This window comes from Protopterus annectens, chromosome 2.part0, assembly GCF_019279795.1.
Source record: "Protopterus annectens isolate FY-2018-M chromosome 2.part0, PAN1.0, whole genome shotgun sequence".
Taxonomy (NCBI): domain Eukaryota; kingdom Metazoa; phylum Chordata; order Ceratodontiformes; family Protopteridae; genus Protopterus; species Protopterus annectens.
This window is the reverse complement of record NC_056728.1, coordinates 631868422-631895113: the sequence shown is the minus strand read 5'-3', so window position 1 is coordinate 631895113 and position 26692 is coordinate 631868422. Positions and strand designations below refer to the sequence as shown.

Here is a 26692-nt window from a genome sequence, read left to right as displayed (position 1 = left end):
GATCCATAATTGTCTGCTCAACACATCTGCTAAGGAGTTCTGTGCTCCGGCAGAAACCTTGCCTGAAGATTTACCTGTAAACTGAGAGCAGTCTCCCACAAAATCATTGCTTGTCTGCATAGAGGATAAGAATGTGTTCCCCTTGCTTGTTGATGTACCACATGACAGTTGTGTTGTCTGTTAGAACCAACACCTGCCCTGGAAGAAGTAAATCCTTGAAAGCTATTAATGCAAATTGGACTGCTAACATCTCCTTCAAGTTGATATGTAGATGTTGTAGTCTGGCAGGCCACGTGTCTTGAATCCACTTTCCATTTAGATGAGCTCCCAAGCTTTGTCTGAGGCATCTGTCGTTAGAATCTGACTGCGCTCTGGCGGGTCACAGAGAGTCCCTTGTTTAGGTGACATTCCTGAGCCCACCACAAAAATTCCTTTTGAATGCAAGGTATTATCTGAATGACAGTGTCCATATCTTGGCAGTGCTGTGTCCATACATTTTGAGATACCATTGTAGCTTCCTCATATGCAGTTTGGCATTGGGAAGCACCAGAATACAAGATGCCATGAACCCCAAGGCTTGAAGGACTGTCTTTGCAGTCAGCCTGGACTGATGAGACAATTGATGGAAGTAAAGGGAAAGATTCTTTTGTTTGTCCGGGGTCAAAAGGCCATCTGGGATGCTGTTTTCAGTCTCACACCCAGAAAGCACATGTCCTGAGAGGGTACTAGACTGGACTTTATTTCGTTCACAGAATACCCCAGGCATCTTAGCACTGCTATCACATATTGCAAATGATGAAGAAGTTCCTTTCCTTGGGCCAGAATCAGGCAATCGTCCAAATAAGGATAGATCTGTATTCCTTTTAGCCTGAAGAAAGCTATCACTGGAGCCAGAACCTTCGTGAACACTCTAGATAAGCCAAAGGGCAATGCAGTGAACTGATAATGAGAAGTCCCAGCTCGAAAACCCAGATACTTCCTGCAACTTAGCCTGATAGGAACATGAAGGTAAGCCTCCTTGAGATCCGGAGTCACCATCCAGTGATCTTTGCCCAGCAGAGGTAAAAGCTGTTTGAACTTGGGAATGTCCAGATAAGTGTTGAGGATAGATAAATCCAAAATTGGTCTCCACGTGTTCCCCTTCTTTGGTACTAGGAACAGGCGAGAATAAAATCCTAGGCCCACTTCTGGCAGAGGGACCGGCTGTATGGCCCCTATTTGAAGTAGCAGAGAAATTTGTTTGTGAGCCTCTATTCTGTGCTGAGGAGGAACGTCTGGCATGCCTTTGAAAGGAGGCAAGGTATGGAAATAAAACCTGTAACCTTGGTGTATGACATCCAACACCCATCTGTCCTGGGTAATTAAACTCCAATTTTCTTTGAAGAGTGTCAACCTTCCTCCCAAAGGCGCTGCCAGACAAGAAGGCTCTGGCAGCTGAAAAGGTAGGTCATTAAGGACTGGCCCCTGAAGACTGTGCAGGTGAACTCCCTGTTCTAGGTCTGAAAGAGCCCTGAGCTCTGCCCCTATAGATCTTCCCTAGACTGTGAATCATAAGAAGGGTACGCCCCACCCCTTAGCAGGCCAATTCCTACTAAACTTCGGAGGCTGAACTTGCAAAAAATCTTTAACAGCCTGCATAGACTTAGCCTTGTCTTCCATTTCCTTTAAGACTGCCTCCACAGGTGAACCAAACAACACATCAGACTGTAAAGGAGCATCTAAAATCCTTGTCTTAACATGGTCAGATAAATTCTGATCCCTCAGCCAGGCGTGCCTGCGAAGAACTGACCCAGTGGCAGCCACCCTAGACGAGGCCTGTACAGCATCAAAACCACATTGTAAAGGATGCTTACCCACCTGTTCAGAAACATGTACCAAATCTTGTAATTCTTTACACTCAATGCCTTCTGCCAGAGCATCTACCTTAGACTTCAATTGAGAAAGAAGATAGTTTTGATATTTCAACATGTGAAACTGGCAATTCAAAGCCCGCATAGCTAAGGTGGAAGAAGTATAGACTTTCTTTCCCCATCTATCCAAAGCTCTGGCCTCTTTATCTGGAGGAATTTAACAACAGAGGCCTTGCCCTGACTAACTGTTTCTGGGTCCACCCTAGGACTCATAAAGATATTTATGAGCTTCAGGCACCCTGTAATACCTGTCAGGTTTAACAGGAGCAGTAGGCAAAGAATCAGGATTAAGTGAAGCCTCTGCAAACACATCTTCCACAACATCCAGAACAGGTGGTATAGCCAAAGGCCTATGCTTTTCCTGGAATCAGAGAAGTCCTGACCTTCCCACTTAAAATGTTCCCTCATGGAATGAAGAGTCTCTGAAAAAGAAAAATCCTCTGGAGGAGAAGCAGAAGGAGTAGAATCATCCACATCCGAATCAGAATAAGGAGAATACTCCTGCAAGTCTTCAGCCCCAACTCTGGTTCCACCCTAAGCCTCTTATCAGGAGGGGGCAAAGAACCTCTAATCAAAGTAATTAAATCTTCTGCCATTTTAAGCATGTGCTTCTTGGGCACAGAACCTGATGAACTAGGAGTGACACCAACAGAAGCTAAACCTGGCCTGCCTCTGGGAGAAGCCTTGGAAACAGAAGGAGAGGGCCTAACCACCCTAGGAAGGGAGTACAGTAACCTGAGAAGCCCCTTCAGCCTGACTTGCCTCCTGAGAGGCCACATCCTGCAATATCAAAGTCTCCCCTGGGACTCCAGAGAAGCCTCGGGGAACCACCGTTCCACCGACACTGGGTTTAGCTGCTTTGTCTTTGCAAGACCAACCTGGCACAATCTAACCTTTATTGAACCTAGCACAAAAGCCAGGCCCCAAACAAGGAATACACAAAGTATGATAATCTGTATGCGTATCTGTTTCCCACAAGAAATACAGTTATTCACTTTTTCTGACATCCGTAAACCACTGAGGCAAGAAAAACTAAAATATTGGTCTGAAACTCCGATCGAAAAATTTCAGAACGTCGAATGGCACAAAAGACTGGGGATATGGCGTCGGTCATGCGCATTTGTACCCTGGCGTTCTGATGTCAGTCTTAAGCGCCTTTGACGACGTCAAGCTATAATTTGATGATATCGCCGACCGACACAGCGGACTACCCAAGTGTAAGGACTGCAGCAATGTGAGATGAAGAACATCAAACAGTTGCTCTGTTTTCCTGATATCCTTGGTTCTGTTCAGGTAGAATTGAAGTTGTCTGTGTACATCCAAAGAATGCAAGATCCTTTCCCCCTTATTTTGTGGATTAGTGAAAAAAGTTGGCAGGTGAATGTTTGATTTAAAAGCCACTTTGGAAACCACTTTAGGGGTGAAAGTAGGATTAGTCCTTAAAGACACCCTATCTTGGTGAAAAATAATATAAGGCTCCACAGCCATGAGTGCTTGCAACTCCAAGACACTCCTGGCTGAAGTCAAAGCCAGGAGGATAGCTGTCTTCCATGATAAATATCTGATGTGGCAGCAGGCTCAAAAGGAGGCAGAGTGAGTTTTTCCAGAACATAGTTGAGGTCCCAGACAGGTATGGGTGGTGTCCTAGGGGGCCTTAAATTCTTTGTTTCTCTGAGATATTGTTTCAGATGTGGATGGGAAAAGATTGGAGGAATCTGTATTGTAATGTGCAGAGATAGCTGAGGCATGCATTTTTATGGAGGAGAAGGATAAACCCTTATGAAGCATGTCTGTCAGGTAAAGTAAAATCAGTGGGATATTAGGAATGAGAGGATCCGAATCCTGAGCATGCATCCAGGTGCAAAATCTCTTCCATTTACCTGCATAAGATTTTCTAGTGCTAGGCTGTCTGGCTTCTAAGATGACATCCATGACCTGTTTGGGAAGGAAAGGATTAATCATAGACCCTGAATTCGCCAGGCTGCGAGTTTTGACATGAGAGTGTAGAACCTGGCCCTGGTGTTGGGACAAAAGATTGGGAATCTGAGGAAAAATCCAAGGTGGCTCCTGGGATAGATTCATCAGTGTTGAATACCAGAACTGACGAGGCAGATTTGGGGCCAGTAAAATCATCATGTTGGGCTTGTCCTGCTTGATCTTTAATAACACCCGTGGAAGAAGAGGTAGTGGCGGAAAGGCATACCCCGAGAGGTTCCTCCAACTGAATGATAGTGCATCCACTTTCCATGCTAGTTTGTGAAATGTCCTTGTGCAAAAAATCTGTAACTGGTGGTTGAGGGGTGATGCAAATAGGTCTATGTCCGGGTAGCCCCAGGTCTCTGTAATCATCTTGAATATTTGGGTGTCTAGCATCCACCCATGTGGGTCTGACAGGTTCCTGCTCAGGCTGTCTGCCAGAATATTTTGTTTCCCTGGCAGGAACTGAGCTTGTAGATTCACTTTGTAAGCTAGAGCTGTGTTCCATAGAGTCATGGCTAGTCTGCAAAGGGGGTAGGAGTGTGAACCCCCTTGCTTGTTTATGTACCACATAACTGTGGTGTTGTCTGTCTGTATCAGTAGTTGTCCTGGTTGTAGAAGATCCCTGAAAGCCAAGAGGGCATTTTGTACAGCTAACATCTCTTTTAAATTGATGTGTAGGAGCTTCTGATTCTCTGTCCAAAAACCTTGCAGACCTTTTCCCTGCAAGTGGGCTCCCCATGCGTAATCTGAGGCATCCGTGGTGAACACTTGGCTGGCTGGAGGCAGACTGAAGACTTTCCCTTTGTTGTGAAAACATGCCATGGTCCACCAATGGAATTCCTTTTGTAGGCAAGGCAAGACAGAAATCCGTGTGTCTAGACTGTGGCAATGATGGGACCATACACTTTTTAGGTACCATTGTATTTTTCTCATATGCAGTCTTGCATTTGGTATGAGAAGGATGCAGGAGGCCATGTAACCCAAAGACTGCAGGAATGTCTTTGCAGTTAGCTGAGTTATTGACGCCAAGGTTTTGAAAGTTGAAGCCAGCTGTAGTTGTTTTTCGGATGTCAGGAATGCCATCTGGCTTGCTGTGTTTAGAAGAGCACCCAGAAAAGTTATCTGTTGTGTGGGTGTCAAATTTGACTTTTTTATGTTCACAGTGAATCCCAGGTACTTGAGAAGATTTTGAACAAATTCCAGATGCTGGAGTAAGACATCCTTGCTGTCTGCTTGAATAAGGCAGTCATCCAGATAAGGGTAAATTTGAATTCCCTTGAGTCTGCAATAAGCTACTACTGGTGCCAGGCACTTGGTGAGGACCCTGGGCGCAGTAAAAAAGCCAAAGGGCAGCACAGAGAATTGGTAATGTTTCGATCCGGCCTTGAACCGGAGGTATTTTCTGCACTCCTGTCTGATAGGGATGTGTAGGTAAGCCTCCTTTAAATCCAATGTCACCATCCATGCATTTTTGCTCAACATTGGCAGGAGCTGCTGTAGAGTAAGCATCTTGAACTTTGGTATCTCCAGGAAAGTGTTTAACACTGACAGATCCAGGATAGGTCTCCATGAATTTTGCTTTCTGGGAACTAGAAAGAGCCTTGAGTAAAAGCCTTGCTCCGTCTCTGATTGTGGAACCAGTTCTATGGCCCTCATAGCCATGAGGGATCCCACCTGGTTTAATGCCTCTGACCATTGGTGTTTTGGTAGGTCTGGCCATCCATTTGGTCTTGGCAAGGTATGAAAGTGGAATTTGTAACCCCTTGAAACTACATCCAAAATCCACTTGTCTTGGGTTATGCAAGTCCAATTTTGTTGAAAAAGAGAGAGTTTTCCTCCTAGAAGGGCTTCCAGGAGAGAAGGTCCTGGAGCCATGCAGGGGGAGTCATTGAGCCTGTTTTCTGTAAGATTGAGGTCTGTCCTCTCTACCCCTGGGGGTGGAAGCACTCCACTTTGTAGGTCTGTAAGAGGTCTGTGCTTGGGCCCTCCCTCTGGAGCGCCTATATCTACCCCTCTGAGGCCTGTCCGAGCTGGGAAAGGACCAATTTTTAGTTGGCCAATTTCTGCTAAATCTTGGGGGCTGAACTTGTAAGAAATCCTTAACCATTTGCATGGATTTTGCCTTATCCTCCATTTTCTTTATCACCTCTTCAGCCTTAGGCCCAAACAAAACATCATGCTGAACAGGAGCATCCAGTAACTTTGCTTTCACTTGATCAGGTAAGTTTTGTTCCTTTAACCAAGCATGTCTTCTAATGACTGTGCCAGAGGCAGCCGCCCTGCAAGAGGCCTCCAAGGCATCAAAACCACAGTGTAAACCATGCTTCCCCACTTGTTCAGTGGCATGCATCAAATTGTGTAATTCCTTATTATCTGCACATGCAGAAATGGTACCTAGCTTTTGTTTCATAACAGACAGTAGAAATTGCTAATATTTTAGCATATGAAATTGACAATTTAAAGCTCTAATAGATAAAGTAGCAGAAGTGCACACATTTTTGCCCCATCTCTCCAAAGCTCTAGAATCCTTATCTGTCGGAATAGGGTTTTTAGCAGAAGTGGCCTTAACCCCCTTAGGACCCTGAGAAATAGTTTCTGGATCAGCAGTAGGATTTTTGTAAAGGAACTGGTGGGAATCAGAGACCCTGTAATATCTATCAGGCTTAGCAGGGGCTGGAGGAAAGGAGTCAGGAGATAAATTAGCCTCAGAAAAGGCATCATCCACAATATCCAAAATAGGAGGAATAGCCAGGGGTCTATGTTGGGGAAGAAGAAGGAAATCCCTAAGCCTTCTCTTAGATTCAGAGTACTCCTGTCCTTCCCAGTGAAAATGTTCGCTCATGTCATGTAAAGTTTCCCCAAAAGAAAAATCCTCAGGGGGAGAAGCTGAAGGAATGGATTCCTCAGCATCAGAATCCTCATAAGGAGGGAAAGTATATTCCTGTTCAGAGGAAGACACTGAAGAAATAGATGCCTGATCAGAAAACTCATAATCCAATTCTTGCCTTGGCCTTTTGTCTGGAGGGGGATGTGAACCCCTAATCATGGTTAGCAAGTCCTCCGCCATTTTAAGTAGCTGTTTCTGAGATTTGGGTCCCGGATCAGAAGAGGCCTGGGCTGGTGTCTTAGATTTAGAAGGAGTCTTTGCCTTTGTCTTTGCCTTTATCAGAAGCTGTGTAGGCCTGAAAACCCCCTCGGAAGCCGGTACCTGCACAGCGGCTCCGGACCCAACCGAGGGAGCACTGTCCTTAGGTCCTGCAGCTGGAGTGCTCAAAGGCCTAGCTGGCTCCTCGTGGGAGTCCGTTTCGGCAATCAGTTCTGAAATGGCCGACAACAGGGGCTGCGAAAGCGCCTCACTGATGACGGCCAAACCTGTAGCTGGCTCTGAAAGTAAAACATCGTCTGATTTGGACCTCGGAGGCCTGTCCTTATCCTTGCGTCGTTTGTGAACTCCCGTAGTCGGAAGCGTGTCCGACAACATTTTATAATTAAAACGCCTACCAAAGTAGTGAAAAGCAAAATCGTACCTTCGCTTAATCGTACGTTGGTTAAATCTAGCACAAAACCGACAACTAGCTACGTCGTGGTCAGGGCCTAAACAAGGAATACAGTAAGAATGAAAATCCTTATGAGGTATTTGCTTCCCACAAGAAATGCAATTATTAACTTTTTCTGACATCGGACTGGAGCAAGAAAAATGTTTCCCCAACGGGGTACTTAGCTTTGAGAAGAAGTAAGTCTTCGGACTGAAGCACGAAAAAATATCAGGAGTCAGCCGACCGGCACTTGCAAACTGCTTTCACCGCATGGCAAGAAAGACTGGAGAACATGGTGTCGGCTGGCAGCTTTGTACTCCTAGTGCTCTGACGTCAGGGAGCATGATTGAACAGCCGACGCCAGACCCAGACTTTGGGATTCTAGCCGACCAAGGACTGCCTGCCGGCAGGAAGAAAGTACAGTTTTGTACCTACCATAAATGTAGATGTCCGATAGGAATGCATCTGCAGTCCTTACAAATGGGTTGTCCTGTCGTCAGGCAGCCCTTCGGTCGGCCGGATTCCAAAGTCTGGGTCCGGCCTCGGCTGGTGCCGCACTTCACCCGACGTCATAGCTGCAGTTATTCGGGTATAAAGGCATCAGCCGACGCCATTTTCCTCAGTGTTTCTTGCCCCAGATGCCAGGTGCCCTCTTGGAAGGCTAAATTTGGATAAATGCCAATGATTCCAAATAGTAGAGAGCAAACACAAAAAATAAGCATGTATGTACATATATACAAACAAATACACCATAATAGATCCCCCCCAAGCTAGCTGAAGGCTGGCAAATACCCTAGGAGTACCTCAGACGGGAAGGTGGGTGGGTAATCCTGACTGCAGATGCATTCCTATCGGACATCTACATTTATGGTAGGTACAAAACTGTACTATGTCCTTCAAGGATGCATCTGCAGTCCTTACAAATGGGTAGAATACCATAGTTAAACAAGGGGAGGAGGAAAGAGTAGAGATTATGGTGTAGCTAGGATCCCTTGCAAAACAGCAGTGGCAAAACCTGCTCGGGATCTAGAGTATAAAGATAAATTGTAATGCTTGGCAAATGTATGCACGGAGGTCCAAGTAGCAGCCTCTATAATGTCCTTGGTAGCCACTCCTCGTAAGAAAGCTGTGGTAGTGGCTGTAGCCCTTGTGGAGTGAGGCCTGATGTTCTCTGGAGTTTTCTTTCCATGGTAGGAGTAACAAAATCTAATGCAATCTCCTATCCATTTGGAGATTGTCTGTTTTGAAATTGGTTTTCCTTCCTTTCCTGTGGCATATGCTACCAGAAGCTGGTCAGTTTTTCTATTGGACTTAGTCCTGTCCAGGTAGTAGCGTAACTGTCTGTGTACATCCAAGGTATGCAAAAGTCTTTCTCCCCTGTTCTGTGGGTTTGGGAAGAATGTAGGTAGGTGGATAGCCTGATTTGATGACACTCTGGATACCACCTTAGGCATAAATGTAGGATTTGTTCTCATGGACACTCTATCTTGATGGAAAGATCAGGAAGGGTTGCACTGCCATTAATGCCAGTAGTTCAGAGACCCTTCTTGCTGAAGTTATTGCCAGCAGGAAAGCAGTCTTCCAGGATAAGTATTGTAATTCTGCTGTTGCTGCTGGCTCGAAAGGAGGAAGTGTCAATTTTTCTAGCACAAAGTTCAAGTCCCATGCTGGCAATGGTGGTTTCCTGGGAGGTTTTACATTTTTATTCCTCTCAGAAACTGTCTGAGCAGGGGATGAGAGAAGACAGGAGGATCCAAGCTGTATTGTGCTGAAATAGCTGATGCATGTATCTTGATGGAAGAATAGGACAGGCCTGTGTGGAAGAGCTCTGCCAAGTACTCCAGGATGTTGGCCATGTTTACCAGAGTCACATCTTCTCCCTTTGCAGTACTCCAAATGAGATATCTTTTCCATTTTGCTGCATAATTCTTTCTTGTTGAAGGTCTGTGAGCCTCCAGGATTATGTCTTTAACCCTTTGGGATAAATTTGGGTTAATTGCTGTTATGTAATGTTCCAGGCAGTTAGCTGCAGAGTTTTCAGGTTTGGATGCAGGATGTTGTAGTTGTTCTGCGTTAACAGTAATGGTATCAGGGGTAGTGTCCATATTTGTTCCCGAGACATGCTCCTCAGCAATGGGTACCAGTGTTGTCTTGGCCAGTCTGGAGCTATCAGAATGATCCTTGGACGGTCCTCTTTGATCTTCAGAAGCACCTTGTGCATCAAAGGAAGTGGTGGGAATGCGTATGCTGTCAGGTTTTTCCAACTGAAAGATAGGGAGTCCACCTTCCAAGCAAGTGGGTGGTACGTCCTTGTGCAGAATTTCTTTAGCTGGTGATTGAATGGGGATGCAAACAAGTCTACTTGTGGTAATCCCCATTCCCTTGTGATGGCTTTGAAGATGTCCAGATGAAGCATCCATTCGTGGGCATCTGTGGATGTTCTGCTTAATGTGTCTGCTAGAATGTTTTCTTTTCCCGGTACAAAAATTGCTTGTAACTGAATGTTGCAGCTCAGGGCCACATCCCATAGGTCCAGTGCCAGCCGGCATAGAGGATATGAATGGGTGCCTCCCTGTTTGTTGATGTACCACATAACTGTGGTGTTGTCTGTCCTTATCATCAACTGACCTTCTTGGAGAAATGGTCTGAATGACTGGATTGCCAATTTTACTGCCAGCATTTCCTTTAGATTTATGTGTAGGCGCAGCTGGTCTTGAGTCCATAAGCCTTGTATGCACTTGCCCAGCATGTGTGCCCCCCAACCGAGGTCTGAGGCATCTGTCGTGATGGTTTGGCTTGGTTGGCTGTTGCAGAAGGGCAATCCTGTGTTTGATTGACAGGCCTGAGCCCACCATAGGAACTCTTGTTTCAGGCATGGGATTATTTGGATTTTGGTTTCTAGGCTGTGCTTGTGTTGGGACCACAAATTCCTTAGGTACCACTGTAGCTTTCTCATATGCAGTCTGGCATGAGGGACCAGAATTATGCAGGATGCCATGAAGCCTAGAGCTTGCAGTACTTTTCTTGCAGTTAGGTGGTTCTGCTTTGTTAATGCCAAGAAGTAGAGAGGTAGTTGCTCTTTCTTTTCTGCAGTTAGGAATGCCATTTGTTTTGATGTGTCCAGCTCTGCACCCAGAAAGGTTATTCTTTGGGATGGAATCAGCCTTGACTTTTTATATTGACTGTATATCCCAAGGCTTGCAGCAGGTAAATGACTCTTTGTAAGTCTTCTGCTAGCTTGCTTTTGTTGTCCGCTTGTATCAGGCAGTCGTCCAGGTAGGGATAAATTTGGATTCCCTGAAGTCTGCAATGAGCAATTACTGATGCCAGGCATTTCGTGAACACTCTGGGCAGTAGATAAGCCAAAGGGCAATGCTGAAAATTGATAATGCTCTGATCCTGCAAGAAATCTGAGGTATCTTCTGCAAATTGGTCTTATGGGGATGTGCAGGTATGCCTCCTTGAGATCTAGAGTTACCAGCCAAGACTCCTTGCCCAGCATGGGAAGAAGCTGCTGTAGGGTCAGCATTTTGAATTTTGGAACAATAAGGAATGTGTTTAAAGTGGACAGGTCTAGAATGGGTCTCCATTTGTTTTCTTTTCTTGGTACCAGGAAGAGTCTGGAGTAAAATCCCTTTCCTTGCTCCATAGATGGTACCTTTTCCACAGCTCTCATTCTTAATAGCTGAGATATTTGTTTTAGAGCTTCTGTCCTTTGAGTAGGTGGTAGGTTTGGCATTCCTCTCTTCCCTGGTAGAGTATGGAAATGGAACCTGTAACCTTGGTCTATAGTTTGCAAAATCCATTTTCCCTTGTGATGCAATGCCAGTTTTTTGAAAATAAGGTTAGTTTTCCGCCTAAGGGTGCTTCTAGTTGTTCCCTGGTAGGCGGTGCCACTGTCAAGTCACTGTGATTGAGTTGTTGTAGTGGTGGTGGCTGCGTCCGTGCCTCGCTGGTTGTTACCTTGCCATTGGCGTCCCCTGTAGGCACCCCTGGACTGGTTTCTGCCTCTTGAACGCCTATTCCTGCCTCTCTGAGGCTTAGAGGAGTCCGGAAAGGATCAATTCTTGGAGGGCCAGTTCCTGCTAAACCTTGGAGGTTGAACCTGTAAGAAATCTTTCACCGTTTGTACAGATTTCGCCTTCTCTTCCATCTTTTTTGGCACCTGCTGAGCAGGGGAACCAAATAAATTGACCTTGTCCATGGGTGCATCCAAAAGCTTTGATTTGACATGGTCTGGTAATGCCTGTTCTTTCAACCATGCATGTCTCCTGATAACTGTGCCAGTCATGGCTGATCTAAAGGAAGCCTCCAGTGCATCATAGCCACATTTTAAAGAATGGTTACTAACCTGCTGTATGTTATGTACCATGTCCTGAACCTATTTTTTATCTAAAGATTCTTCAGAGGAAAGCTTTTTAGTTAACTGGTCAAGCATAAACTCTTGATATTGAATCATATGAAATTGGCAGTTCAAAGCCCTAGCTGACAAGGTAGCAGAAGTGTAAACTTTTTTACCCCATCTCTCTAAGGACCTGGATTCCCTTTCAGAGGGGAGGGGGATTTTAGTAGAAGTAGCAGCTACAGCTTTAGGGCCCTGGGCGATGGTCTCTGGATCTGCAAAATGAGCATTGTATAAATGGTGATGAGTGTCCGGGACCCTGTAGAACCTATCGGGCTTATCAGGAGCCGGAGGTAATGAATCAGGAGCAGTGCAAGCATCATTAAATGCATCATCTACAACAGAAAGGACTGGAGGTATAGCTAAAGGCCTATGTTGTGGCAAATGTAGAAAGGTTCTAAGCCTTTTTCTGGAGTCTGAGAAATCTTGGCCCTGCCACTGAAATTGTTCCCTCATAGCATGCAAGGTTTCCCCAAAGGAAAATTCCTCAGGTGGAGAGGCTGAAGGAATGGACTCTTCAGCATCAGAGTCTTCGTAAGGAGAATAAGAAGCCTCAGGAAGGTCTGTATGTTCTGATTCATCAGAGGAACCATCAGTGGATACTGGCTCAGGGGCCTCTGCTCTAGGTCTCTTTTCTGGAGGTGGGAGAGAGGACCTGTCTGGATGAGGCTGGGATCCACGAATTAAAGAAATTAAATCCTCAGCCAAAGATAGCATATGAGAGCTAGTGCTGGGCCTGTGTGAGGGGGGTTTGGCAGGCACAGTTTTTGAAGCTTTGGCTGCTTTAGCCCTGGCGAAGGCCTTAATAGACATGGCTGCAGGAGGCCTAGCAGCTCCACGTGCAGGGGTTGAAATATCCAGGGGAATTGTGTCTGATAATTCCTGAGAAACCGCAACAGAGGGCTGAATTTCAGAAGCAGATTCTACCAGGTTAGAGGAGGCCTCGGTAGAAGGCATGGTTTCGGCTGGAGAAAGAACCGCTTGCTCGGTTTCGGCCGAAACCGAGCCGCTCGTGGTTTGCTTAATCTCGGTTTCGGCCGATACCGCGGACCGCGAGTGTCGGTCCTTTTCTTTTCGTTTTTTGGAAATTTGCATTGTCGGAGGATCCGACGGCATAATGTAGGCAAAATCAGAGCCGAAAATTTGTTCAGCAAACTCCGACCGACGTCTAAGCGTCCGTCGGTTAAAAGAAGCGCAGGCTAGACAAGCTGCTACATCGTGGTCTGGGCCTAAACAATGTATACAGTAGGAGTGGAAATCTTTATGAGGTATTTGTTTCCCACAAGATAAACAGTTATTCACTTTCTCTGACATCGGCTGAGGCAAGAAAGAGTCCCCAATGGGGTACTTAGCTTTTTAGAAGTCTTCGAAGTAGTATTCGGTAGTAGTAATCTTTGGATCTGACCGACCGGCACTTGCGAACAGCTTCTGCTTCGGGCGCCACGCGGCAAGAAAGACTGAGGAAAATGGCGTCGGCTGATGCCTTTATACCCGAATAACTGCAGCTATGACGTCGGGTGAAGTGCGACACCAGCCGAGGCCGGACCCAGACTTTGGAATCCGGCCGACCGAAGGGCTGCCTGATGACAGGACAACCCATTTGTAAGGACTGCAGATGCATCCTTGAAGGACATCCCTACAGTGATGACTGCAACAGTGAAACACGATGAACATATCCTGATTTTCCCAGTGTAAAGTTCCCTTAAAGTATGTAAAGTTTCCCCAAAAGAAAAATCCTCAGGGGGAGAAGCAGAAGGAATGGAATCTTCTGCATCAGAGTCCTCATAAGAGTTTGTATAGACAAATCCTGTTCATTAGAAGAGTCAGAAGAAATAGAATCCTGTTCAGAAGATTCATAATCAATGTCTTGCCTAGGCCTTTTAGAAGGAGGGGGTTGGCTACCCCTGATCAGAGTAATTAAATCTTCAGCCATTTTGATCATCTGTTTTTTAGGTATAGGGGCCAGCACATGTGGCCCAGTCATCGTTTTTTTATACATAGATTTTGATTTTGGCCTTAGTTTTGAAGATGGCAAAGGTCTAATATACAAATCTGTAGGCCTGAAAACACCCTCAGAAGTCGGTGTCTGCACAGCGGTTCTGGACCCATCTAAGTTAGAGACATCCGCGGGTACCATAACTGAAGCATCTTGTGGCATACCGGACTCTGAATGGGTGTCAGTAGAGGCCTGCGAATCAGAAGTAGCGGGTATCAGAGGCTGTAAAAGCGCTTCACTGAGTACCAGCGAACTGGCTTAGGAGATGCGTCGTCGTTAGTTTTGGACCTCGACGGCCTGTCTCTGTCCTTTGCTTTGTGTTTTTTAGGTATTCCGATAGTCTGATTGCTAACCGATGACATTTCTGGACAGTTAAATCGTGAGCCAAACTATTTAGAAGCAAAAATATACTGATGTTTAATAGTGCATTGATTAAATGTAGCACAAAACCGACAGCAAGGCACGTTGTCATCAGGGCCTAGGCAAGTAATATAGTATAAATGAAAATCCTTATGAGGTATTTGCTTCCCACAAGTAATACAATTATTAACTTTTACTTACATCGGTAAGGAGCAAGAAAAAGTTTCCCCAATGGGGTACTTAGCTTTTTAGTTGAAGACTTCGGTTCTGAAACTCGAAAATTAGAAGTTATGTACCTACCATAACGTTCCATGTTAGTTGTCTTCTCTCGCCTTCTTTCTTGCTTGATGGGTTCGGAGCCGATCCTCGGCTCTGACTGGGCACTTTGCTAAGCTCGTGAGTCACTTTTACCAGCTCGAGGCAGCCCCATATCCCATGATGCAAGGCGGTAAGTACCCAGATCTCGTTTGTTTTCTATAGGCAATAACACCTAGCATAAAAAACTTCCCAAAAGGAAGAAAGAAGGCAGAGAAAAACCTGAAGGATGGGTTAGGAAGACCAGAACTGTATGGTCTTAAAAAGCACTCTTCCATGTAGGGAGAAAAGGTCTGTCCAGGCCAGGGGGAAGGAGGGAGGGTCGCAAGAAAGAAGGCGAGAAGACAACTAACATGGAACGTTATGGTAGGTACATAACTTCTCAATGTTAAGTTGTCAATCTCGCCTTCATTCTTGCTTGATGGGACCGCGTCCCTAGCACCTCTATCCTGGGTGGCTCAATGGAACAGACTCTTGAGAACTGTAGAGCCAAAACTGGCTCTGTCCCTGGAGGCCAAATCCAATTTGTAATGAGAAACAAAGGTATGAGGAGTGGCCCAAGTGGCTGCTGCACAAATAGTGTCTAATGGAAGTCTAGCCTGAAAGGCTGTGGAAGTGGCTAAGCTTCTGGTTGAATGCGCTTTAGGTTTCGAGCACAGCTGTTTTCCCCTGAGCTGATAGATTTCAGAGATAACAGAAGAAAGCCATCTAGATAAGGTCACTTTAGAGACGGGAAGGCCTTTTTTATTATCAGCATAAGAAATAAAGAGCTGATCGGATTTCCTGAACTGTTTTGTTCTGTCCAAATAATATCTGAGTTGGCGGTGAACATCAAGATAATGTAATTTTTGTTCTGATCTGTTTGAGTAGTTTGGGAAAAATACAGGAAGGTCAATAGACTGATTCAAATCACTCTTTGAGGTGACCTTAGGCAGAAAGGTCGGATTAGTTCTCAAGGATACTCTGTCTTTGTGGAAGACCAAATAAGGGGGACTAACAGAGAGAGCATGAAGTTCAGACACTCTCCTAGCCGAGGTAATAGCAACCAGGAAGAGTGTTTTCCATGAAAGAAATTTCAGGTAACATGAAACAGCTGGCTCGAAGGGAGGAAGAATCAAGGATGTCAGCACTAAATTTAGGTCCCATTGAGGAGGAGGACTCCTGACTGGAGGTTTCAGGAGAAAGATTCCTTTTAAGAAGGCTCTAAAAAGCCTGTGGGACATGATGTTGTGATCTGCGAATCCGACATGAAAGTTCGAGATAGCAGCTAACTGAACTTTGACCGTGGAAGAAGAAGAGCCCACGTGAAAGATTTCCGCTAAGAAATCCAAAACCGCTTGAACTGGAGCAGTAAAGGGATCAATATTCTTAGCTTTTGCCCAACAAGAAAAGTGTTTCCATTTGCTGGTATAAATCCTTCTAGTAGAGGATTTTAGTGAAGCCACTATGATATCCCTAACAGGATTAGAGATCATAGGAAGCCTGGCTAAGGAAGGAAGTGGAGCAACCATGCTGTGAGGTTGAGAGAAGGGATAGACCGGTGCAGCTGACCCGATTGGTGAATCAGAAGGTCTGGTACTGGGTCCAGATGCCACGGCTGCACCAAAAGGTGACGATGGAGGAACGGGAACCAAATTTGTCGAGGCCAATAGGGAGCAATGAGAATCATTTTGGCTCTCAAAACGGTGGCTTTCTGGAGTACTTGTGGAATCAGTGGAAAAGGAGGAAAAGCATAAAGAAGTCCCTGGGGCCAATCCTGGGTTAGAGCGTCTCTGGGGATGGCCTGGCAGTGGGAAGAGAGAAAAGAAGTCTTGGCATTTGCTGTTTTCGGGAGTACCAAAAAGATCGCAACATGGGCGGCCCCATTCTAGAAAAATCTCCTCCACTATAGATTGTTTGAGAGACCACTCGTGAGGCATGAGAATAGCTCTGCTCAATCTGTCCGCTAAAATGTTGGTTTTCCCAGGGATATGCGTTGCTACCAGAAACCGATGAGAGGAGATCGCCCATTGCCAAAGTCTGAGAGCTTCTCGACACAAGGGGTAGGATTTGGTTCCGCCCTGTTTGTTGATATACCATACTACAGACATGTTGTCTGTGTGAACTGCAATTGTTCCCAAGGGAAGAAAGTCGTTGAGGGCTTGCAACGTTAAAAGCACTGCTCTCATCTCTAGGACATTTATGTGCAGGTGGTATTCGAACGGTTGCCACGTCCCATGAACCATCCTGCCCTGATAATGACCCCCCCACCCAATCAGGGAGGCGTCCGTAGTGACAGTGGCTACCGGGGCCGGGGATGCAAAGGGTCTGCCTTGGTGAATCGGGGGAGAAGTAATCCACCATGAAAGATGTTCCTGCAAATCTGTGTCACCAGTATTTGGTGACGCATTGGAAGTTGTTGGTAAGACCACTGAGTGAACAACATCCACTGAAGCAGGCGCATGTAGAAGCGGGCCAGGAGAAGAAGGGTAATGGCTGCAGCCATGAGGCACAACACCTTTAGAACCATTCTGGCTTGTACTTTTTTGCTGGCTAGGATGATCCTCACGTGACTTTGTATATCTGAGATTCTTTGGTCTGTGAGGGTTGCTGACATCCGAACAGTGTCTAAGTTTGCACCTATGAAAGTAATAGACTGGCAGGGCAATAAGGAGGATTTTTCGTAGTTTATCGAAATTCCCAATTGAGTGCAAAGATTTATTGTGTAATCCCTGGCTTGAAGAAGTTGATGCCTGGTGGTGGCTGAAAGGAGCCAGTCGTCGAGATACGGAAACACCTGGAATCCTTGACGTCTCAGGTGAGCCGTGACCACTGCCATACATTTGGTGAACACTCTGGGGGCTGTAGTGAGACCAAAGGGCAGGGCTCTGAATTGGAAATGACTGGACCCCAGCCGAAGCGGAGAAATCTTCTGGAGCGTCTGTGAATTTTATGTGATAGTACGCGTCCTGAAGATCTATTGAGCACATCCAGTTGTCCTTCTCTAGGAAGTGCAGAATTGACTGAAGTGTGACCATTCGGAATCTTGTCTTTCTCACAGACTTGTTGAGTCTGCTGAGATCCAATATTGGTCTCCAGTCTCCCGTCTTTTTGGGGACCAAAAGAATCTTGAGTAGATTCCGGCTCTGAATGGTCTGCTGTAACTGGCTGAATGGCTCTTTTTGTAGAAGTTTTAATACTTCTAACTCTGCAACTTCCCTTAGACCGGTGGTACATCTGGAAGGGAATTTGAGTGGAAGGGACTTTCCTCGAAAGGAATTTTGTAACCCTCGGATATGATCGACTGTACCCATCTGTCTTGAGTGAGGGAACACCAGGCTTCTGGGTACAGCGATAGTCTTCCCCCGACTGCCTCCAAGGATGGACAGTCGGGCAACATCTCAGGGATGCTGAAAGGGCTTGTCAGAGAGAGGCTCTCTGCTTCCCTGGTTCTGTGGACCCCCTCTGCCTCTAGAGCGGCGTCTGTTATTATTACCCCCTCTGTCTCTAGGGGTAAACTGACCACGTGTATCCGGCGTGACTCCTTGGGATTTGCGGAACCACATCTTTCCACCTTTCTGTCCTTTAGGGTAAGGTCTAGAGGGGGTGGAAAAACGGACCCCTACGGAAGAAAGAGTCTTGCCGTCCTATTCACACCTGGTCAATGTATCCTTCACTTGAGGGTCAAACAAAGCTGACCCATCAAAGGGAGAATTTGTGAAGGACACCTTAAAGGGATCTGCGAAATTACAGAGCCGCATCCAGGCTTGGCGTCTAAGAGCCACACCTGTACCTGCGGCTCTACTCGCTCCATCTGCTGCATATATCAGTCGCATGGAGGAGTTAGCAATAGAATTAAGGATTCCTAGCTGCAAAGCAATTTTTTCTTGAGCCCCTGCAGCTGTGGGATCCTGTACTACTTCACCTAGTTCCTTAAGGATGTCCCTTTGGAGTCTGGTGAAGTGACATAAGTAGTTCAGCGAGCGCATAGCAAAGGTCGCTGAAGAGAACATCCGCTTACCATACCTATCCATGGCCCTAGAATCCTTATTAGGAGGATGGACAGGTACGGAAGGATCTGCAAGTTCCTTCTTAGTGGCAGTCGCCACCACCATGGCATCAGCAGGGACACCTTTCGTAAGGAATTGCTTTTCCGAAGGGGCAGTAATAAATTTAGACGGCCTCCGAGGAACTGGCTCTACAGAGTCAGGAGCAGCCCAAGCCTTTCGAGCAATAACCTCCATAAGGGGTCGAAGGCGGAGATACCCAGGAGGTGGAGGGCCGAGAACCAAACACCTCTAGGTATACCGACTCATCCTCAGAGGGATTTGTGGAGGGCCAGTTTCCCCTCTGTTTTAGGAGTTCTAGGATGTCTGAAAAGGAGACATCCTCAGAGGGGGATCTTGGGGATCCCTCCGACTCATCTAAGTCGGTATCTGAAGTGATAGACTCAGGGAGTCTAGGTGTTTCCTCTTACAAGTCCTCTTGCGGAGGATCTCCTGACTGATCAGGAGAATCCTCGGAAGAGGGGTTATTCCCAGTGGGGAAACCTGAGGCGGAGGATCTCTGGGTCCGGGAGCAAGAGAGATGGCAGAGATATCGACAGGCACTGTAGAGGGAGGAGCTAAGGGAATAGACTGCTGGCTGAGCCCAGTGGCCAGCACACTCTTCATCACCTCAAGGCCCCTCCCAGGGAGGTCCGAGAGAACCCGCTCCGAAGAAACCGGAACTCCAGGGCCCACCAAAGGGAAGGCTCAGAGGCAGATGTCGGAGCCGAGCTCACCAAGGCCGAGGCTCCAAGGGGAAGAGTGGGGTCGGACAAGGGTCCAATGCCACTCACCCCCTCGGAGGAGACCAGGGAAGCCCGACCACCGAATCCCTCTAAGGAAGGTCTCGAAGAAGAGATAAGAGTAGATGCCGAGAGTGCAGAAGGGGGGGGTATCCGCCCCTCAGCCATAGCAGAAACTATCCCCGAAGACTCCAGCTCCAAACTCTGAGGTAGAGTCGAAGGAGGAACTACAAGAGGTTGTGGACTAATAGTCGTCTGTTGAGACGGACTATGTAGCATCTGGGCCAGTGCCTGTGATTTCAATAATCTACTGACCACCCTCTCTAAATCATGGTCTGAAAGCCTGGATGACCTAGATGATCGGCTCCGATGGCTCCGTTCCGAGAGGAGAGGTGAGGCCGGAGCTGAGAGTATTGGTTCCAAGGAAGGGGACCTGGACCTCTTCCTCGAAGGAACCATCGGAGCCGACGAAACCATAGATACAGTCGGAGCCGAGGACTTTTCGGCACCGACAGAAAGTCTCGAAGCATCGGCTCCGGCCGGAGCCGATACAGACATAAAAGTAATGGTGTCAGAGCCGGTCGGCGCCGACACCGAAGCCTGAGCCACATGGTGGTCGGAGCCAGTCGGAGCCGACACCGATGTGACTGAAACAGTATCAGCACCGTTAGCCATCGGTGCCGAAGGTCTTTGTAAACCAGGATCGGCTCCAGCCAGAGCCGATCTCGACTCAGAAGGAGTCGGAACCGAGGACGCAGGCTTGGACACAGAAGCCTGAGCCTTGGAAGACTTTGAAGTCTTGCTCGGAGCCGACTTAGCCGGAGAGCCCTCCGGTTTAAGAAGACCCCTTAAAATCAATTTATTCCTTCTCTCCTGCAGGACTCTCTGGCTAAAGGAATGACAAATTGCACAGGAGTCCTGCAGGTGGAGAGGTCCCAGGCAATATAAACAAGAAGTGTGACCGTCTGTCAGAGACATCTTCTGACAGCACGAGTCACACTTCTTGAAGCCTGAGACCCTTTCTTTGGACATAGTTGTACTAAAAACACACACAACACAGTCCCAATAAGATAACAAAGTTATCTAAAAAAAAATAGAGAAACTAACCTCTCACACAAACACACACCCTGACAGGGGGGGGATGGGAGGGGAGAAGGCCTGACTAAAAAAATTAAGGAGGAAGGGTAATTTTAGTCAAAAAAGGGCTTAATATAAACTAAAAACGTTAGATATAAAGTTTAAAAGTGAAAAGGGGCTAAAGACAGTTTAATATAAAACACTTACCAGGAGCTGGTAAAAGGAGGACCTCATCAGCGAAGCGGCAAACGAGATCTGGGTACTTACCGCCTTGCATCATGGGATATGGGGCTGCCTTGAGCTGGTAAAAGTGACTCTCGAGCTTAGCAAAGTGCCGAGTCGGAGCCGAGGATCGGCTCCGAACCCATCAAGCAAGAATGAAGGCGAGATTGACAACTTAACATCGGAAATTTCAGGAGTCGACCGACCGGCACTTGCGAACTGCTTCTGCTTTGGGCACCGCACAGCAAGAAAGACTGATGTAATGGCATCGGCTGCATGTTTTATACCCCTGACGTCATGGAAGAAGGGACAGCAAACGACGCAGGACCCAAGACTTTGTTAATTAGGCCGACTGAGGGCAACCTGCCAGCAGATTACCCAAATGTAATGACTGCAACAGTGAAACATGAAGAACATCACTCCAAATCATGTACATTCCAGAAAAGCAAGGAGGACCAGGACTTCGATGCAATGTATTGTTAGGGGACAAGTGGAAGTACTGAAGTTAAACAGCAAGGATGGGAGAAGGGACACAAGTGGTAAAATAAAAAGAATGTTCAAGGTGAACTTATGTAGTACTTCACACACAGTAGCAGAGCCTTGGAATGTGCCCTGTGTGCAACAGTGGTAGGCTGCAAACACATAAGGGTTCAGCGATGCCTGCAGCAAAATGAATAAAAAAAAAACAGGCAGATGCAAGTGAAAGGGTAGCAGCTTATGTGCTAGATGCAAAAAATATGCCAGATGCAACAGTCCATAGGACTTCTGTCATCTCTTTCTAGATGCTTTCCCTTGTGCAGATTTTTTCCCTGGTCTGCGTCCCTAAGTCATCACATACTGCCTTAACAGATACAGTTCAGTGTAAAGTTGAAGTCTACAGATATTTCATTCCCAGACCATATGGGCCTAGGCTAAGCAGACAAAGGTAAGATGACAATCATGGTTGGCAACGATAGGGCTACATCAAAATCATTTTGGAAAGGAAAAATTCAAGTGTCTCTCATTCAAAGCAAGACTTTGAAGGACAAAATGCATGCTGTTCAGTTCACAATGAAAAAAAAAAACATTGGTCAAGCACTAACTCTCATTGAGAAGACTTCATACAGTGGCATATAGGAACCAAAAAGGTGGGTAAATGTTCTTTTCAGTCCTGTGCAAGACCAGAGGGGTGGACAATACTAAATGAAATGAAGTGAAGAAGCCTTGCTGTACTTCCTCTGGCAGACATTTGTTAAAACTGAAAAGACATTCTGAATGACAATGCCACAAGAAAAATAATTTTGTTTTAATGTAAAATGTGTCATCTGAACACAAAGGCTAAAAGAAATACAGTTTTAATAACAAAAACTACCTCAAAGCAGATTTTTATACAGCTGTAAAAATATGCCAAACATTTAAAGTATAAAAAGATGACATACATTTACTTCTACTGCATTTTAAGAATCAAGCTTACTGTTAAGCACATACCTGCAAGCTGTGCCGTAATGGCCTGGAAAGGCAGCAGTCGGAACTTTCCAATGAGGGGACGTATGTTTTCATAACTGACCAGCTCATGTCTGCCATAGTCTAGTTGATATACTGAAACCAAGCCATTTGTAAGAAGTCCTTTTACTAAGACACGATGCCACCTAGAAAAATGAAATACAGTATTACTAAAGCAGTAATATAAACAATCAAAAACTTAGAAGCTGTTTTAAAAAATATATTTCTGATGACATTTATGAAAAAATAGTACTAATATCCATTTGTTAACCAGGTAGGCCCACTGGACATGCAGTCCCTTTTCAGGAGGGACCTGGGAGAAATGCCTGGTTAAGTGACTTGATCAAGGTCACACAACTGGCAAATAGGGGCTGAGAGTCCTGTATCACAGAACTACAGCTCACATGATTAGGCCACTGGGCCAGCTGTCAACAGTGTTTTCAGGAAGAAAAAATGTATGCTGCTGGCAGAAGTAACAGTTTGTATAGGAAAGAATTTGTACATAAAAAATAACAGTTTAAGTACTAGCTCACAAGGCAAATGTTTAATGTTTGGAAGTAACTTACTCACAAGGGATTACTGGGTTACAGTCTGAACTTAAAGAAAAAGTTATTGGCTAGAAAACTTGTGCAAGTATTATAACACTACGAGTAGAAAAGAAAATGGAAGATCATCGTTCTACCCATAGTTAGGACTTGGATGCACAGGTTCAGAGTTGTTAACAGAAGGCCTAACGATTAAGCATTACACAGCTTGGGATCTGAAACTTTACTACACTACTAGCCCATTTCCTTTTACCCTTAATGCTCTGTTCATGTCAAAGAAGGGAAGAAAATAATAGAGACCTTTAAACCACATAAGCAAGAGGGCAGGGAGGAGGAGGGCAAGTATTGTTGACAAGAATGGACCTGCTCATTCAGATATAACATTGCAATTAAGTGCTTAAATTTCATATCTGGTACAAGAAGGTCCATAGTCAACACAAGCACAGAATCCCAAACTATTCTCCTGAAGGGCCAGCTTCATGTGACCATACCTCTGAAAAATGTAAACTCTGAAGGAAGGCAAAGACCTAGAGATCACATTCAGCTTGTAGAGTCTTGCAAAAGAATGTAGTGAAGGCTACATAGCTGCTGCACAGTCAATGAAAGATACATTTTGAAAAAGACATGAGAACACTTTGCCTTCTGTGCCTGGAGCTTATTTAACCAATGTTTACTGCATTTTTTGAAACAAAATTTATCATCATCAGTCCCAACACTTACATATTTTAGAAACTTTATATCACAATTTCTTGTTACAAAAAATAAAGAACCATTCCTTAAAGATATGGTTCTGCCCACAAAATCCGAGCTGTCTTTTGGACATCCATACAATACGAGTTAAAATGTTAGGAAAGAATATCCACGGCCTGGCAAATTATCAAAGTCACTCGATGACTATGTACATTTGAGTTTTAGGCTTCAAATCCTTCAGAAAATACACAACAGCACAAAACCTGTAATTCTTACTTCTGTTTCTAAGAGCAATATTTAAAATCTGTCCCTGATTTTGGTCCTTTGATCTCCAACCCCCCCCCACACACACACACATTTATGTCTTTGTCCGGACTTCTTGCACTTGTAAGATGAGGTATGCTTGACAGACTGATTAAGACCCTTCTTGACAGGTTTATCTCAGTGGTCACCATGAGAATAAATGATGGAGTTGTTTGCAATGACACTCAACCCTTGTAACGAATTAAGTTTGGAGGACTGACACAATGCTTACAAGTCAAATTTTTCCAGATGACATTAGCTACTTCAAAAAAGCATTTTCCATGAAGAAAATTTCAGTTCTACTGTTACTACTGGTTCAAAAGCAATCACACTAAAGGATTACAGTTAAGGAAACGCAACAGACTACAGCGCAAACGCAGAGTATGACAACTATACGAAAAAGTCAGTAAAAGAAATTTGAACATAAAATGACGCACTTGGGTGGCATTGCAAAGGCTTGAAAAAAATGCACATTCAAACAGCAGAGATCCAAGAATCCAATTTTTATTGAAACAAAAACAAGGTAAATGCTTTCTTCTCCTATAACAGAATTTTTTTTGTTGCAAAGAATCACTAGCTTATAAAATCAACCAGCACCGCTCATTAATTTAAAAGAACCAATCAAAATCAGTACTACAGTGGACATTTTTTTTCAAAGATGCACACAAATTAAGCTGGTCATGTAGGCTTACTGGAATACTAGCATTCCACAGAAAGTACAGTTGTGTAAGTAAACAAACAGTAGATGCTCTTATAGATGACTCTTGCAATAACCACACCTCCTGCCTCCAGCCAGCTTTTCAAACCTTAAGGGTACCCTACAAGCACTGTCTAGAGCTTGAGAGATGCTGCAATAAAAACACAAACCACCAAAGATCTCAAGAGCTTTTTTGCTGCAAGAAGGAAGGCAACAGCACTAAAAGGAAAAACTTCTAACAACTGAAACAGAAGTGCAGCTATATACACTGGGTATATACATCCACACCCAGGCAATACAAAAAAACACCAAAACTGGGGGCTGGAGGGAAGGGACAGCTAATGCAACAGTAATTTATTAGAACACTCTTCAAGAGAAACCTTGACGAGTGGATGGGAAACAGAAAGTTTGCCCCGGGGATCACTTCAGTGACAATACTGGACAGAGGCACAGGGAACTAATCTAAGGGGCCGGCGAAAGCCAACACATTCTGGCTAGGCTTATAAATGCCTTCGGGCAGATAGCCTAGTACCTACCTATGAACATCTACTTTTTTGGCAATTTTACTTACATAACTATACTACGATCAGCAATAGATCGCTTTTGCAGTAGCCTAAGCTATACAGGTAGATTTAAAAATAAGCAATGTTCTTACCATAAAGTTCCATCTATGTTGCTGATCTTCATTCATTCATTACTAATGGGTATCGGTTCAGGCCTCAGAACACAGTCGGCTATTATAACAAACTCCTGCCAAAAACTCTCAAGCTAAACTTACCCATAGTGCCCTTCACCTCAGATCGAGTTTGTCTGTAAGACAGAAAAAGAAAAAGCGACGAAGGCTTTATCTGAGCAAATTCCCTACTATAAGGTAGGACCAAATCTGAACCTCCAGGAGTCTTTCAGAGGGGGGTGGGAGGTAATGAACGAATAAAGATTTCATTCATTCCTTACTGATGGGACAGAGTCCCTGGCTACTTTATTTCCTGGGAGGCCCTATGGAAGGATACTCCTGAGCACCACTGAACCAAAGAAAGCATCCCCCCCCCCCCAGAGACCAAATGTAATTTGCAATGTGTGATAAAGGTATGATAGCTGCTGCACAAATGTCATCCATGGAAGCTCTTGCATGGAAGGCAACAGATGTTGCAACTGATCTGGTTGAATGCACTCTGACCTTAGATGGTAGAAGAGCTTTGTTTTGTTGATAGATAAAAGCAATGTAATCTCTCAACCATTTAGACAGAGTCAATTTGCAAACAGATCTTCCCAATTTTGGTCCTGAGAATGATATAAATAATTGGTCAGACTTTTGTTGTGATTTAGTCCTGTCCAAGTAGAATCACAATTGTCTATACACATCAAGCAAATGTAGTGAATATTCCCCTTTGTTACAAAATTTTAGAAAGAAACTGGCAGATCAATTGTTTTGTTAATAGCTGAATCGGAAATAATTTTGGATAAGAAGGTGGGATTAGTCTGGAGTGATACTCTCTTTATGGAAAACCACGTAGGGATATTTTATGCAGAAGGCTTGTAGTTCAGATATTCGTCTTGCTGAAGTAATAGCTACCAAGAATAACATTTTCCAGGATACAAATTTTATATCACATGTGGCCGCAGGTTCGAAAGGAGGACAAGTCAAGCATTGTAGAACTAGTGTCAAATTCCATGGCTCGACTGGGTCTTTGAAGGGTGGTCTAGTGTGCATGACACCTTTCAAAAAGGTTTTATACAGACAGTGAGAAATCAAGGATGAGTCCTGGAAGCCATTGTGAAAATTAGAGATAGCCGCCAGATGTACATGAACAGTTGAAGCTGCCGCCCCTGAATGGAGAAAGTTAGATAAATAGTACAGTACTGAAGCAAGCGGAGCTGAACCTTCTCTCGAGATCAGATTATGAATATTCTCCACTCTCTGAGATAAATTTTCCTGGTTCCAAAAGAATGTGATGTACAGGGGAGGATACGTTATTTTGCCTGGCAATTACTGGAAGTGGAGGAACCAAGCTGTCAGCTTGAGGGTTGATATGTTTGGATGTATCAACCCTTGTGGGTGCGACAGCAGTTTTGGAGTTGGATCCAGAACCCATGGTTGATGTACTAGATGAGGTCAAAGAAAAGGAAACCAAACTTGTCATGGTCAATAGGGTGCAATGAGGATTACTCTGGTTCTTAACCGAAGTGCCTTCCTTAGAAATTTTGGGATCACTGGAAGGGGGAGGGAAGGCATAAAGAAGTCCTGTGGGCCAATCGTGTACTACAGCATCCCTCGGGGACTTCCCCGCGGGGGAATTAGGGCAAAGCAGCTGCTACATTTGTGGTTTGCTGAGGATGCGACTAGATCACAGCAAGGCTGGCTGCAGTGCCTGAAGATCTTTGCCACTATGATAGGATTGAGGGACCACT

At 45.2% G+C, this 26692-nt stretch overlaps 1 protein-coding gene across 1 annotated transcript in view; it reads right to left on the bottom strand.

Annotated features, from left to right (window-relative positions):
* Positions 1 to 26692, bottom strand: part of TDRD7 (tudor domain containing 7) — a 1553655-nt gene that overhangs the window by 105178 nt on the left and 1421785 nt on the right. Inside the window, exon 10 of the mRNA XM_044060339.1 lies at positions 22034 to 22194. Coding sequence (XP_043916274.1) covers positions 22034 to 22194 — 161 coding nt within the window. The remainder of the gene's footprint in view (positions 1 to 22033; positions 22195 to 26692) is intronic.